The sequence below is a fragment of the Ichthyophthirius multifiliis genome (assembly GCF_000220395.1).
Source record: "Ichthyophthirius multifiliis unplaced genomic scaffold scaff_1120509251146, whole genome shotgun sequence".
NCBI lineage: Eukaryota > Ciliophora > Oligohymenophorea > Hymenostomatida > Ichthyophthirius > Ichthyophthirius multifiliis.
The window spans coordinates 18,976-32,331 of record NW_004086160.1 but is presented as its reverse complement, the minus strand read 5'-3'; the positions used below and the strand labels follow the sequence as shown (position 1 = coordinate 32,331).

Here is a 13,356-nt window from a genome sequence, read left to right as displayed (position 1 = left end):
AATAATTTTCAATAGAATAAATATGTATATTTTTTTAATTCAGTAAGTTATTTAAAATTTGATAAAAAATATTTGATTTATATAATTTTTTTTTTTTTTATTAAGCCAGCAAAATATGTAATTTTATTCTTTTAGAGAGAGATAAAATATTCAATTATATGAATCCGCAGAATTTTTTTGTCTTTTAATCTAAATTATAAAATATTTATTAATATATGAAGTTAAAAATAATATTAAATTAAATATTAAGATTTAAATTTATTTGATATAAATTTAATATATAAAAAATACATTAATAATTAAAAATCTTTAAATTTAAAAAAAAATATATATACAAAAAATAAAAAGATTATATATAATATTTAAATTTGAAAAAATTTAGAATATTGGCTAACTTGAAAACATGTAAAAAAAATTAGTATTTTTTTACAACATTTAAATAGTTTTTTTTTTCAATTATTATTAAAGCTAAATAATTTTTAATTACTAAATTTACGTAAAAGTTAAAATAGTAGAATAATATTATAGTGAATTTTTTAATATCATATATTTAAATTAAAAACAAAAAAATTATTATGTTTTTAAATAGTAGATAATTCAAATTAATTATTTATTTATATATATATATATATATATATATATATATATATATATATATATATATATATTTAAAAAATTTAAGAAAACTTCTATATTTATAATACATAAAATTAATTTAATAATTATGTTGCTAATTATTAAAATAATAATATATCATTTTTTTTTTAATTTAAAAAACTTTTATTAAGAATTATTATAATAATTCATACAATTATAATTACATCTATTATTAATTTATATTATTTAAAAAAAAATTAAAGACTTAAGTAAATAACTTTTTTTAATATAATATAGAGAAACTCTTATTTAAATTAATATTTTAAAACTAAATATACATATAATTAAGAAAATTAAAATAATAATTTTCAATCACTATAATAAAAAATTATTTTTTAATTATGTATAAAAAAGTAAATAAATCATAGCAATTATATTTTAAATGAAAATAAAAAAATTCCCTATATATAAAAAAATCATTCATCAACTAAAATTAAAGCCATAAATGATCCAACTGAAATACCAAAAGTCAAAGAAAACATATTTACGTAACTAATAAAATTTCTATCTTTTGAATTAGTTGCTCTTTAAGGCGCGACTGTCATTAAAATAGAAGTTATCAATCCATCCATAGAAGCAAAAATATATAAAAAGAAAAATTAGAAAAGATCGTTTTACATAGCTTAGGATCCCTGATTTCTAGCGACTAATATAAAAAAAATAAAAAATGAAAATCTAGAAATAACAACGCAATATGCAAGCAATGCTTTCTATATAATTTTAAAAGAGCCTAATGTTTTACCTGTCAAATCTCCTAAATTATAAATTGTACACATAAAAACAAGTACAAAAGGATTCTAAATTAATGTATATGAAGGTTTTTAGAAAACTGAGACACCGGGAAAAAGCATAAAAGTCTAAACATAATTAGTAAATATAAAAAAGGGTGCAGGTCCTACTATTTATAAGAAATTTATAATTTTATTTAAAAAAGACTTTTTTAGATTATTTTCAATATCCAATTATTAAGCAGATTATAATTAATTAGTAGTTAATATTTTTTAAGCGGTTTAATATTATTAAGCTGCCTATGCTTAATTATTATTAGCTGCAACTGCTTGATTATCTTAGATCTTTAAAACCTCTTTTTCTATATTTTATATTGCTTAATTTTATTATTCTTCTTATTTTTTATTTTTCATCTAATCTCTTTTCAAAACGGCTTTATAATAGTCACCATTTGTAAATAATGTTATACATATACTTCCTACTAAATAAAACAAGGTTGCGACTGCAAAATATAAACAAGTTCCATTATCTAAATCTTATAGCCCGAAAGCTCCAAAAGCGATAAATCTCAAAACATTCATAATAATACCTGACAAAGCTGTAAAATTCCAGAAAATGCTTATTAATACACCACTTTAGGTAGCTCCAGAAAGCGCTACTGCCGAATTAATCATTAGACTATCAAAAATTCCTTAAAATATTAAAACAATGAATACTAAAGCAATACCCGCTTATGTTTATTTAAGGTAAATACCTATCAAGCAAATAAAAATTATGGTAAGTACAGCCCCTCTTAAAGCAAAAGGAATACGCTTTTCAAAAGGAATATTATTTCCTATTAATGTTAAAGTTATTCCGACTAAAAAATTAGAACACATAATCGGAATTGGGAAATAAAAAGCGACATCTACGTAATCATGTTTTGGAAATTTATCTTAGAAAAAATCAAAAGCATTTAAAATAGAATTCCAACCGGTTAAAGAACATATGCCTAAAAGAGCGAATGTTATTTTATGAAATAAAGTTATTGGAGGCAATTTTTCATAGTCCTCTTCTTCTTATGGTTATTTTGGTAAATGATTTTGAGACGTTTATATATTAACTAATTCTGTCATTTTTTTAATTTATTTTATTTTATTTTATTTTAATTTATTTTATATTTTTTTTTTTAATTATAATTAATATTTTAATCTATGGTTTATATATTTGATTTTTTATATTAATTTTAAGTTTTTTATAATTTTTAATTTAAGCTTTTTAATATTATTAATTTAATCTCTTTTATTTTTAGATTATAAATTTTCATTTCAAATGTCAAAAAAAATATTTCAAATATGGATGAAAATTTAAAATTTAATTTATAAATATTAAAAAATTATTCTATATATTTTGATAATAATTTATTTTTTAAATATCCAATCAATAAATATTTAATTTGTATACTTATTTTTATTTTTTTTTAAGTTGATTTTTTTTTATGATTTATAATCTTTTTATTTTATATTATATTTTTCAGAAAATTTTATACAAAATGTCTAAAAAAAAATTAATATTAATGTAAATAATTTGATTTAAAATAATAATATGATTAAAGTTTTTTATTTTGTTAATTATTTCTATATATAAATTAAATTCATATTTTTTTATTTTATAGGATATTAATTATCATATTGAATAATTATTTTAATACTAAATACATAGCTGCTAAAAAACTAATATAAAATCATAGATAAATAGATAAAATTGATTTAATTCTAAAATTAAATAAATTTAATTAAAATATAAATATTTTGTTTAAATATTTAATATAGGATAAGATATTAAATAAAATAAATATTATTAATTTTTTTTTTAATAAATTAATTTAAATTCTGTTAATATAAATAAACCAAGCAAATATATAAATTATATAATTAAAAATCTTATTAAATAAAAGCTTTATATAATATATATATTTAAATATAAGATTATATAAATAATATTTTTCTATAATTTTTTTAAGTTATAAAATGCTCATTATTTTAGATATTAATGCATATTTTATTTTTTTAATTTATCTTACAAAATTTACTTAGTTTTATTATATAAATTCTATAAAAAGATATTATTCCAATATATCTATTTATATTATTATAATTTCCCTATTAAAAATAAATTTTAAGAAAAAATTAATAATATTGACTATTTTAATATTATATTTTAATATTATTATTAATTTTGATTTTATATATAAGAAGAATTTCCTAAGGAAATGTGTTAACTACTTAATTTTTATCTTTTCTCAACAAGTTATTAAATTTCTATATTACAGTATAATAAATTACTTAAGATATTTTCTACTTTAAAATATTATGTATGTATATATTTTTTAAATTAATTTTCTTTATTTTAATTTTTTTTATAAAAAATATAATTAATGTTTTTATTATATGATTAAAATATATTTTTTAAATGTATTTTTCCGAAAATAAATTTAATAAAATTCTTAAGTATTAGCACAAATAATTTAATTTTAAAAAGTCGTTAGAATCGTTAAAATCTTCGTCTATACAATTCTAATTAATAATATACTATAAAGCAGTATTATTAATTTCATTAATGATATATATATATTTTCTATTTACATCTCAATATATTTTAATTTTCCTTTTAAATTTATCGCCTCAAATTTAGTCTTCTTTTTTACTATAATATTTTAAAATCCTTGTATATTAAAAAATGAGTTAACCTATAAACAATTTGAAAAAATATGTTTTGTAAGACTGAAAAATTAAAAATTTATGCACTAGACTCAACATATTTTTTTTTTAAAAATCTTAAATGAAAATCTTTTATCAGATTTTAAAAAATCCTCTTTCATAATTAATAATTAATATAATAATTGGTATTCTGACACTTTTATAATTTAAATAAATATTTCCTTCACTAATAAATTATATATCATCAGAAATCTAAATCTAGTCTTATTTATAAAATGATTTATACATTATCTAATTTATTTTAAACATTACTTTTTATTTAAAAAATGAACATAAATATTTAATATATAATACCTTCTTATCAAAAAATTTACATTGTTAAATTTGTTGTCCTTTATAGAGTATTTTTTATCAAATAAAAACCTCTATTCTTATATTATATATTATATAGGATAATTTTCTTAAAAAAATCTAAAAAATTATATTTAAAAAGTTATACTGAATGAGTTGTACTTTTTTAAAAATTCATAAAAGTTAATTAAGATTAATGGTACTTGCTTCATTTTATTTAATATTTTTTAAATTTAAATTTGAAAAATATTTCCTGACTTACAATTAATAACTACTACTTATTCTTATAAGAAATAAGTGTAAATAAGAGTATTCATTTTAAGTTTAGAATATTTCAAGTCTTTGGTCAACTCAGAGACTATAGGACCTATAGCATTTAATAAATAGGCGAGAATTCCTTAATTAAAAAAGAGTTATACATGCTACAGTTATTTTTTTATTAGGAGTATAATAAGCTATATATCCATATCTTAGGGTATACATAGTAACAATTACCCAATATAAAGAATTTAAATATTTATGAAAATTTAACATTTTAAATTTTTGTGTGATCATAAAACCCAAAAGTTTATTTAGTTATTTTCGTTATATTCATAATATTATTCTGTAAAAAAAATATAATCGCGAAAATGGGCAATGGAAATAACCTTAAAAATTAGATTAAAAATACTTATAAAAGCTCTATATATATTAACTGTTCTATTTTTATTTTAATATTTAATTAGTTTTTAAAATAGTCATTAGCTTTTATCCATTCTTTTTGATTTTTTTTTTATTGATTAAATTCTATTAAATAAATTACATAAAAAACATCATAACAAGTAAACATATAAACATTAAACATATTGCTTGTTCTGATGTTATATTATTTTTTAAGATATTTTTTTAAATATTCAATATAAAAAAAGACCATTATTAGTTTTGCAAGTTTTTTTAAAGATTGATTTCTTATATAGAAATAAAACATGTTATATATATATATATATATATATATATATATGTATATATTTATATTTTCAAATATTAAATTTAAATAAATGAATCCATTTTTATATATAAAAACTTTTTTAAATAAAAATATTTTATTTATTATATTAAAAAGACTAAATAATAATTAATATGTATTTTTTTTTTACCAATCATTTCTTCAATTCTATAAATAAATAAAAAATATTAATATACAATAATTTATATATAATAAATATATTTTAACCTTTTTATTATAGTATAGTTCGATTTTGAAAGTTTCGCCATCAATCTCAAAATTTTTAAGAGATTTATCTACTTATTATAATCCTGGTGCTTTTTCAGACATATTTTAGACTGGTTTTTTCAAAGTTTTAATTATATTTTATAAATCATCATTAATAACAGCTTATAATTTAGGTGCTTTAGTAAAATCTATAAAAATAATAATATCGTCATCAGCCTATAATCCGCATTCTTTTTTAGTCTTCTAAACTCTACTAGTAAATTCTCTTACAATTCCCTTTTATTTAAGCTTTTCATCTTAAGATAAATCCAATAATAAAATATATTCGTTTTCTCCTCCTAATTCTAGATTTTCTGCAAGAACATTTTTCTTGTATTATTTTTCAATTAAGAAATCTTCTAATTATAATTTATGTCCCAAAATTTAAACAAAACCTTCTTTTATAATTAAGCGATTTATTCTTAATTTAAAACATTCACTGCTTATTTGACATCTTTATTATAGTTTTTCTAAAGTTTTTACCCTAAAATTTTATGATTTGGTGTTGATTTATATTCTACATATTTATCTACGTTTAATTCTGCATTTACGGAAGGTGTATTTATTTCTTCTTCAATATATTAAATATGATCTTTCAAACTGTCATGAAACTCCTTATCACTATTGATAATAGTTAAAGATTTAATAGGTTATTTTAATGAGACTTTTCTCTTTTCTCTTATTTAACGAGACGAATTAATTATAGTCTGCATTCTTTCGAAGTCAATTTCTACTTTTTCATCCAAAAGGTCTTATTTCGGTTCTGGAATTCTCAATAAATGAACAGATTTTTCATAATAGTGTGAATCTTAAGGAATTGCCAAAACTAAATTTTAATAGAAACTTTCAGTGATAAAAGGTACTAAAGGAGACATTAAAATTGTCGAGTTTAAAATTACATTAAATAATACATTTATGGCTGTTAATTAATCATCCTAACCTTCTTCGTCTTTTATTCTTTATCTATTTAATCTAATGTACCAATTAGTTAAATTTTCCAAAAAAGTAACTAAACGAGGTACTACATTATATAAATGATATTTCTCCATTTCAATTCTTACATAATTAATTAAATTTTAGCAAGAAGCCTATATTTATATATATGAATACACATATATATATATATATATATATATATATAATATATATATATATATTTATATTTTTTACAATAATCCATTTATCTGTAGGGTTTTTTAAAATATTTTTATCAATTGAAAGTTTCTCATCAAATTAGAATTTTTTACCACTTTAATTTTCCCATCTAGTAATATTCTAAATAAGGAACTTATATGCATTATACCAAGGCAAGAACACATCTTTTTTAACTGCAAAAACACCTTCTTCTTTAAAAGATAATTCTTCAGCTCTTACTAAAGGTGAATTAATCTAAAAAAATATATATTATTTGCATATATTTATATTAAAAAAACCATATAAAGTCTAATAGCATCAGCTGAATGTCTCTAAGCCACCTCAACTGGATCTGGGTAATTCTTTTTAGACTTGGACATTTTTTTACCATTGTCAGCTAAAACGATACCATTTACAATTAAATTTTTATACGGATTTTGATTTCTCATAGCCGTTGAGATAACATTTAAAGTATAAAACCATCCTCTAGTCTAATCTATACCTTCCCCGATAAAATCAGCTGGGAATCTTTTATTAAAGTCCTCCTCAGAAATAGAAAACGGATAATGTACCTATCCATAAGGCATAGCTCCTGATTCAAACCAGCAATCAAAAACCTCATCAACTCTTCTCAAAACGCCTTTACCTTAGCTCGAAGGAATAGTTAAATGGTCTATAAAATCTCTATGTAAGTCTTTAATTTCAGTCGCTCCAGTTAATTTCTTTAATTCTTCAATTGAACCTATACACACTACTTCCTCGAAATCTGAAGAAACCCATATAGGTATCGGATTTCCCCAAAATCTGGATCTAGAAAAGCACCAATCTGATGCATTTTAAAGCCAGTTATTAAATCTACCTTCTTGAGCGAATTTAGGTACCCAGTATGCTTTTTTATTATTCTAAACCAGATCTTCTTTTATTGCGGTGACTTTAATAAACCAGCAATGTACAGCCTTATAAATTAAAGGAGTCTCTGATCTCCAACAATAAGGATAATTATGTTTAACTGAAGCATCAATTAATAAATATCCTCTTTCCTTTAGATTTTTTCTTATTAATTTGTCAGCATCTTTTACATAAACACCTTTAAAATCAGCTACTTCTTCTGTAAAATAGCCATTATCATCTACAGGAACAGGTGGATCATCAGGTTTAATAACAGAATTTTTAACACAAATCTTATAATCGTCTTCACCAAAACCAGGAGCTACATGTACTATACCAGTACCAGTATCTGAGGTCACAAAATCTGCACAAATAACTCTAAAACAGCCATTTTATCTTCTTTATTCGAAATAAGGAAATAACGGATCATATTCGATTCCTGATAATTTTTCTCCTTTTAACTTCTCAATTATTGTATAATTGCTCTTATCTTTATAAAAAGTACCGATTCTGCATTCCGCAATAATATAATGATCTTAAGTTTTTTTATCTAAAACTTTCAAATAATCAAAGTCTTTATTGACCGCTAACATTAAATTAGAAGGTAAAGTCCAAGGAGTAGTAGTCCAAGCTAATAAACGTGTTTTGGGATCATTTTTAGTATTAAAAGCAACAAATAAGGCTGGATCATCCACTTCTTTGTAGTTCTGTTATGTTTCGAAATTTGATAAGACTGTATTGCATCCATTTGAATAAGGCATAACCTTACAACCTCTATAAATTAAGCCTTTTTCAAACATTTACTTAAATACATACCATACAGATTCCATAAAATTTAAGTCTAAAGTCTTATAATCATTATCGAAATCAACCCATCTTTTTTATATATATTTTTTTTATATATTTTTTTTTTTACCGGCCGAATCTATTGACTATACTTCTCCATTCTTTAGAATATCTCATCACAATACTACGACATTCAGCATTATATTTATCAATACCCATCTTATATTTATATAGATATATATTAAATATTTTATATTTAATAATACTTTAAAGACATCTTATCTAGTTTGAATCTACAATTTCTTATCGATTTCATATTCAATAGGAAGACCATGACAATCCCAACCGAATCTTCTTTCTACATATTTTCCATTTTAAGATGCATATCTACAAACAACATCCTATTTATATATATATATATATATATATATAAATATATATATATATTTATATATTTATATATTTATATATTTATATATTTATATATTTTACTTATATATATAATTACTTTTATTGTTCCTGCTAATAAGTTTCCGTAATGAGGTAAACCAGTTGCAAATGGTGGTCCGTCGTAAAAAGTAAAGGGTGGATAATTTTTAGTTTTCTCAAGTTATAATTTAAATGCGTCTATTTATTCCCAAAATAAAAGAATTTATTCCTCGTTTTTAGGGAAATCTGGTATTTCTTATACTATATTTGTATATTTTTTTTTTTTTATTTTATATTATTTTTTTTTACGTTCTTTAAAGGTATTTTTTTTATCCATTTTATTATTAATTTTTTATTATAATAAAAGATTTATTTTAATATTAAATATTAATTTATTTGCTGAGATACAAAAAATTACATGTTAACAAAAATAATTTATACTTTAATTATATATATAAATTAAATACTAATATTTTATATATATAGAGCTAATAAATCAAAAAAAAAATATAAAATTAAAAAAAAAAATATATTTGCTAAATTAATAAAGTAAAGTGTAAATTATATATATTTTATATATATTTATAAAATATATATATATAATATTTATAATATATAAGAATTTCTTTTTTTATTTAAAAAAAAATGAACATTATAATTAATAAACAATTACAACGAAATTTTTATTTATAATAATATTTCATATATATAGTCTTCAATAAATATAAATTTAATATCGTCACATTATAAAATCATGTATGAATTTTAAAATTTGAAATAAAATAAATAGAATAAAAAGTAGTATATTATAAAAAAATTTAAATATTAAAATTATTAAATACAATATTTTTTAGTATATTTAATAATAATTAATTAAATAATATATATAATAATAATATCTAATATTTTATTTTTTTTAACAATAATATTTTCTTATAAATTTTATTATTTTATTTGTTAAAATATTAAAGTTTTATGGTTTTTCCTATTTTATTAATTTAATTTTAAATCTATTACTTAGTAAATTATTATATTAGTTAACAAATATAAAAAATAAAATATAAAATTAACTTAACAATACAATACAATTATTATATTTATACTATAATTTTATATATTTTTAATCATATCAAAAATAAATAATTTTTTTTTTTTGGATTTTTGATATACAAACTTACATTTTTTTTATATCTTATAATTTTATAAACTAAAATTAAAATAAGAAATAAATATTCAAATATAAAAGAGCTTAATTTAATATATTAAAATAGGTTATATAAAATTAATATATTTGAACCACAAATTTAATAAAAATCCTGTAAATAAATATAAACATAAAATAAATATTCATTAAAAATAAAAAAAATAAAAAAAATAAAAAAATAAAAAAATATAATAAAGTAAAAAATAATATAAATATAATTTTTAAATAAAAATATAAGAATAAACTTAAAAACAAAAGCCATAAAAAAAAAAAAAAAACTCATAACAATAAAATAAAAAAATGACCGAATTAGTAACAGAAAAAATATAAATTATCCAAACTAATACACAATAAAGCTAATAAACAACAGAAGACTATGAAAAAATGCCTTCAGTAACCCTTTTTCACAAATTATCATTAGCTATTCTGGGCATATGTTCTTTAACAGGTTGGAACGCTATTTTAAATGCATTAGATTTTTTCCAAGAAAAATTTCCCAAATAATAATTTTTGAATGTTTCTTTTTTTATTCCAATTCCTATTATGTGCTCAAGTCTTATAGTCGGAGCAATTTTATCTGTAATAGGAAATGCAATCCCTTTTTAAAATTATATTTCTATTATTTTAAGAGTATCTAGCTTATCAGTAGCTTCTTTATGTTTGGTAAGTGTTTTTCTTAAAGAAACATACATTGGTATCGTACTAGTATTCATTATTTAATCATTCTAAGGAACTGTAGTTAGTATAAGTAATAATTGTTGCCTAACGCTTGCTATGGCTACTTAAAATAGTGTGTTAATAGGCATTTATTTGACTTTTACATCTTTGTCTGGTCTAATTATGAATCTTTTGAGATTAACTGCTTTAGGAACTTTCGGAATAGAAGATTTAGATAAAGGGACTGGTTTATATTTTGGAGTAGCAGCCGGTTCTTATATAACAGGAAGTATATTTATAAATAAATTCAAAAATTGTGATTATTACAAAGCTGTTGTTGAAAGAGATGAGCTGAGAATAAAAAATTAGAACAATATCGATAATAAATAATTCCATCTATAGAAAATGAAGTTGAAAAAATTTAAAGCAAGTAGATAGCAGCTGTTGATAATAAAATTTAAGTATATAAATCTTCAAATATATAGAATTCATAATAAATGTAAAGTGTTTAATAAATGTAAACTGCTTAATAATTGGTTTTTGATAGCTAATAAAATATACCTTTATTGAATAAATTTTCTAATTTTTTGAAAAAAATAGGGCCTGCGCCTTTTATTATATTTGTTAGTTGCGTTTAGACTAGTATGCTTTACCCCGGTGTCTCAGTTTTCTAAAAACCTAAATATACTTATGTTAAATTTCCTGTAGCACCTATTTTAATGGTTACGATTTTTAATATAGGCGATATATTTGGAAAATCATTAGGTGGAGGATTTAAATTTTTATAAAAAGCATAGTTTGCATTTGGAATTGTTATTTGTAGATTTGTATTTTTTATTTTATTTATTTAGATTGCTAATTTGCAAGGATCTTAAGATATGTAAAATGATTTTTTCTAATATTTCCTAATATTTATGTTTGCTCTTACAAAAGGATTGGTATCTTCTATTTTAATGACTGTGGGACCTTAAAGGGCTACTAATTCTAAAGATAGAGATTTAATTAGTCACATGAATATTTTATTTTTAACTTTAGGTGTTTCTGTTGGATCTTTAATGGCTTTGATTTTAAAAATAAACTGTATTTTTTTTTATATTTAAATTATTTTTTTATAACCTTTTTATTATATTTTTTATATATATAAAGTAGTTATTAATATTTATTATATCATTTTAAAAAATGTTATTATTTTGTTGAGTTTATTTTTAAAACATTATATAAATTTAAAGTCTTTTTAAATATAATTAGAAAAAGATAATACTTAAATATTAAACTAGTTATTTTTAAGCTTGATTATAAATAAATCATAATATGGGCAATTATAATGAAAAGGCGTTTTAAAAATATTCTTGTAAAAAATTATTTAAAATAAAAAAAAAAAATTATATTTCATAATTATAATAATTAATAAATATTTTTAATAATATATAATTACTTTTTAAAATAAAAAACATAATACAAAAGTAATAATATAATTATTAAATATATATAAATATCTACTGTATTTAAATATGTGAATATATATATTGGCTTTAGATAAAACAAATAATATTAAATGGTTTAGTGTAATATTATTCAACTTATTTAAGTTAAAAGAACCTTTTCTAATTAGAATTTGATAAAATAATATCATTTTTTCTAAAGGTTTTGTTTAAACATTTGTCAATATTCCAAATTTTTTTCAACTTTAAATGTTATAATGTATTTTTTTTTTTTTATAAATCAATAATTAATTTTTTATATTACAAAGTTCTTAATAATAAATAATTTGATTTATATTGTAAAATTTTTAATAATTATTTCTTTAATTTTTTATATTTATATAAATTATTAAAAATTTTATTAGATATTGGAACAGACATTAAATTTATGGAGCCGAATAAAATTGTATAATTACTCTAATTAAATATAAAATAAAATATTTACTAAATTTTTAAAATATTTATTTTATTTTTATAAACATTCAAAATAAAATAAAAAAAAAATTGTTAATATTTAAATAACTTATTAAATAAAAAAAATAATATTCTTTTTAGTAAAATTAAGTTAAATATAATAAAAAAGATCAGATAGTTTTTGAAAAAATATTTATTGTATAAATTTAAAGTTTTTAGTATTTAAAATACTCAAATTTTTTAAAAGTTAAGTCTTTTTATATCTTATGAAGATATTAAATAAAAATATAATTTTAGGTTATAATTAATTAAAAATGAATTAATATAAATATATAAAATTAATTATTTAATAAATAATTTTCCTTCTTATATGTTTTATTTCATAAAAACATTTTAATTTATATTAAATATTATTAAAAGAATCAAAAAATATAAAATTAATAAATGAATATACTTATTATATTATTTATTATTTTTTAAAAATTATGTTATAACTGTATATTATATGTATATATATAATATTTTTATATCTATATTTTAAATTTTTTTTTTTTTTATTTAAAAATAATATACTATTATTTATTTGATAAGTAGTTTTTAATCTTATATTAATTTTTTGAATATATAAATAAAATAATTCTATTTTTATATATTATGCCATTTTGTTGTTTATAT

General features: G+C 18.5%; 3 protein-coding genes across 3 annotated transcripts, besides 29 other annotated features; 1 reads left to right on the top strand and 2 right to left on the bottom strand. All coding sequences in view use genetic code 6, as the record gives it.

Moving 5' to 3' along the window:
• Positions 1-272: 272 nt before the first annotated feature.
• Positions 273-322: a microsatellite.
• A 293-nt stretch (positions 323-615) lies between these two features.
• Positions 616-668: a microsatellite.
• A 405-nt stretch (positions 669-1,073) lies between these two features.
• IMG5_149090 (nucleoside transporter family protein, putative) lies at positions 1,074-2,501 on the bottom strand (the record flags this gene model as incomplete). Its single annotated transcript, XM_004030946.1, has 3 exons — positions 1,074-1,303; positions 1,400-1,555; positions 1,856-2,501. 3 exons carry the CDS (start codon positions 2,499-2,501, stop codon positions 1,074-1,076), a joined length of 1,032 nt encoding a protein of 343 aa, XP_004030994.1.
• Positions 1,672-1,723: a microsatellite.
• Positions 2,501-2,574: a microsatellite.
• Positions 2,504-2,557: a microsatellite.
• Positions 2,575-2,603: 29 nt separating the features above from the next.
• Positions 2,604-2,661: a microsatellite.
• Positions 2,662-3,132: 471 nt separating this feature from the next.
• Positions 3,133-3,174: a microsatellite.
• A 137-nt stretch (positions 3,175-3,311) lies between these two features.
• Positions 3,312-3,370: a microsatellite.
• A 188-nt stretch (positions 3,371-3,558) lies between these two features.
• Positions 3,559-3,595: a microsatellite.
• A 1,810-nt stretch (positions 3,596-5,405) lies between these two features.
• Positions 5,406-5,450: a microsatellite.
• A 55-nt stretch (positions 5,451-5,505) lies between these two features.
• On the bottom strand, positions 5,506-9,267 carry IMG5_149080 (isoleucine tRNA synthetase, putative). The gene is made up of 8 exons (XM_004030945.1): positions 9,235-9,267; positions 9,005-9,186; positions 8,763-8,897; positions 8,627-8,715; positions 7,122-8,586; positions 6,859-7,077; positions 5,650-6,776; positions 5,506-5,589 (listed from the first exon to the last, which is right to left on the bottom strand). The coding sequence occupies exons 1-7, from the start codon at positions 9,260-9,262 to the stop codon at positions 5,769-5,771; spliced, it is 3,126 nt and encodes a 1,041-aa protein (XP_004030993.1). The 5' UTR covers positions 9,263-9,267; the 3' UTR covers positions 5,506-5,589; positions 5,650-5,768.
• Positions 6,778-6,851: a microsatellite.
• Positions 8,588-8,621: a microsatellite.
• Positions 8,588-8,623: a microsatellite.
• Positions 8,899-8,985: a microsatellite.
• Positions 8,902-9,003: a microsatellite.
• Positions 8,903-8,983: a microsatellite.
• Positions 9,190-9,232: a microsatellite.
• Positions 9,268-9,488: 221 nt separating the features above from the next.
• Positions 9,489-9,543: a microsatellite.
• A 236-nt stretch (positions 9,544-9,779) lies between these two features.
• Positions 9,780-9,824: a microsatellite.
• Positions 9,825-10,245: 421 nt separating this feature from the next.
• Positions 10,246-10,321: a microsatellite.
• Positions 10,278-10,321: a microsatellite.
• Positions 10,278-10,333: a microsatellite.
• Positions 10,278-10,338: a microsatellite.
• Positions 10,278-10,348: a microsatellite.
• Positions 10,349-10,375: 27 nt separating this feature from the next.
• Positions 10,376-10,429: a microsatellite.
• On the top strand, positions 10,430-13,301 carry IMG5_149070 (nucleoside transporter family protein, putative; the record flags this gene model as incomplete). Its single annotated transcript, XM_004030944.1, has 6 exons — positions 10,430-11,075; positions 11,387-11,613; positions 11,638-11,866; positions 12,431-12,487; positions 12,537-12,566; positions 13,276-13,301. The coding sequence occupies 6 exons, from the start codon at positions 10,430-10,432 to the stop codon at positions 13,299-13,301; spliced, it is 1,215 nt and encodes a 404-aa protein (XP_004030992.1).
• Positions 11,278-11,319: a microsatellite.
• Positions 12,185-12,233: a microsatellite.
• Positions 12,701-12,742: a microsatellite.
• Positions 13,183-13,228: a microsatellite.
• Positions 13,302-13,356: the final 55 nt, after the last annotated feature.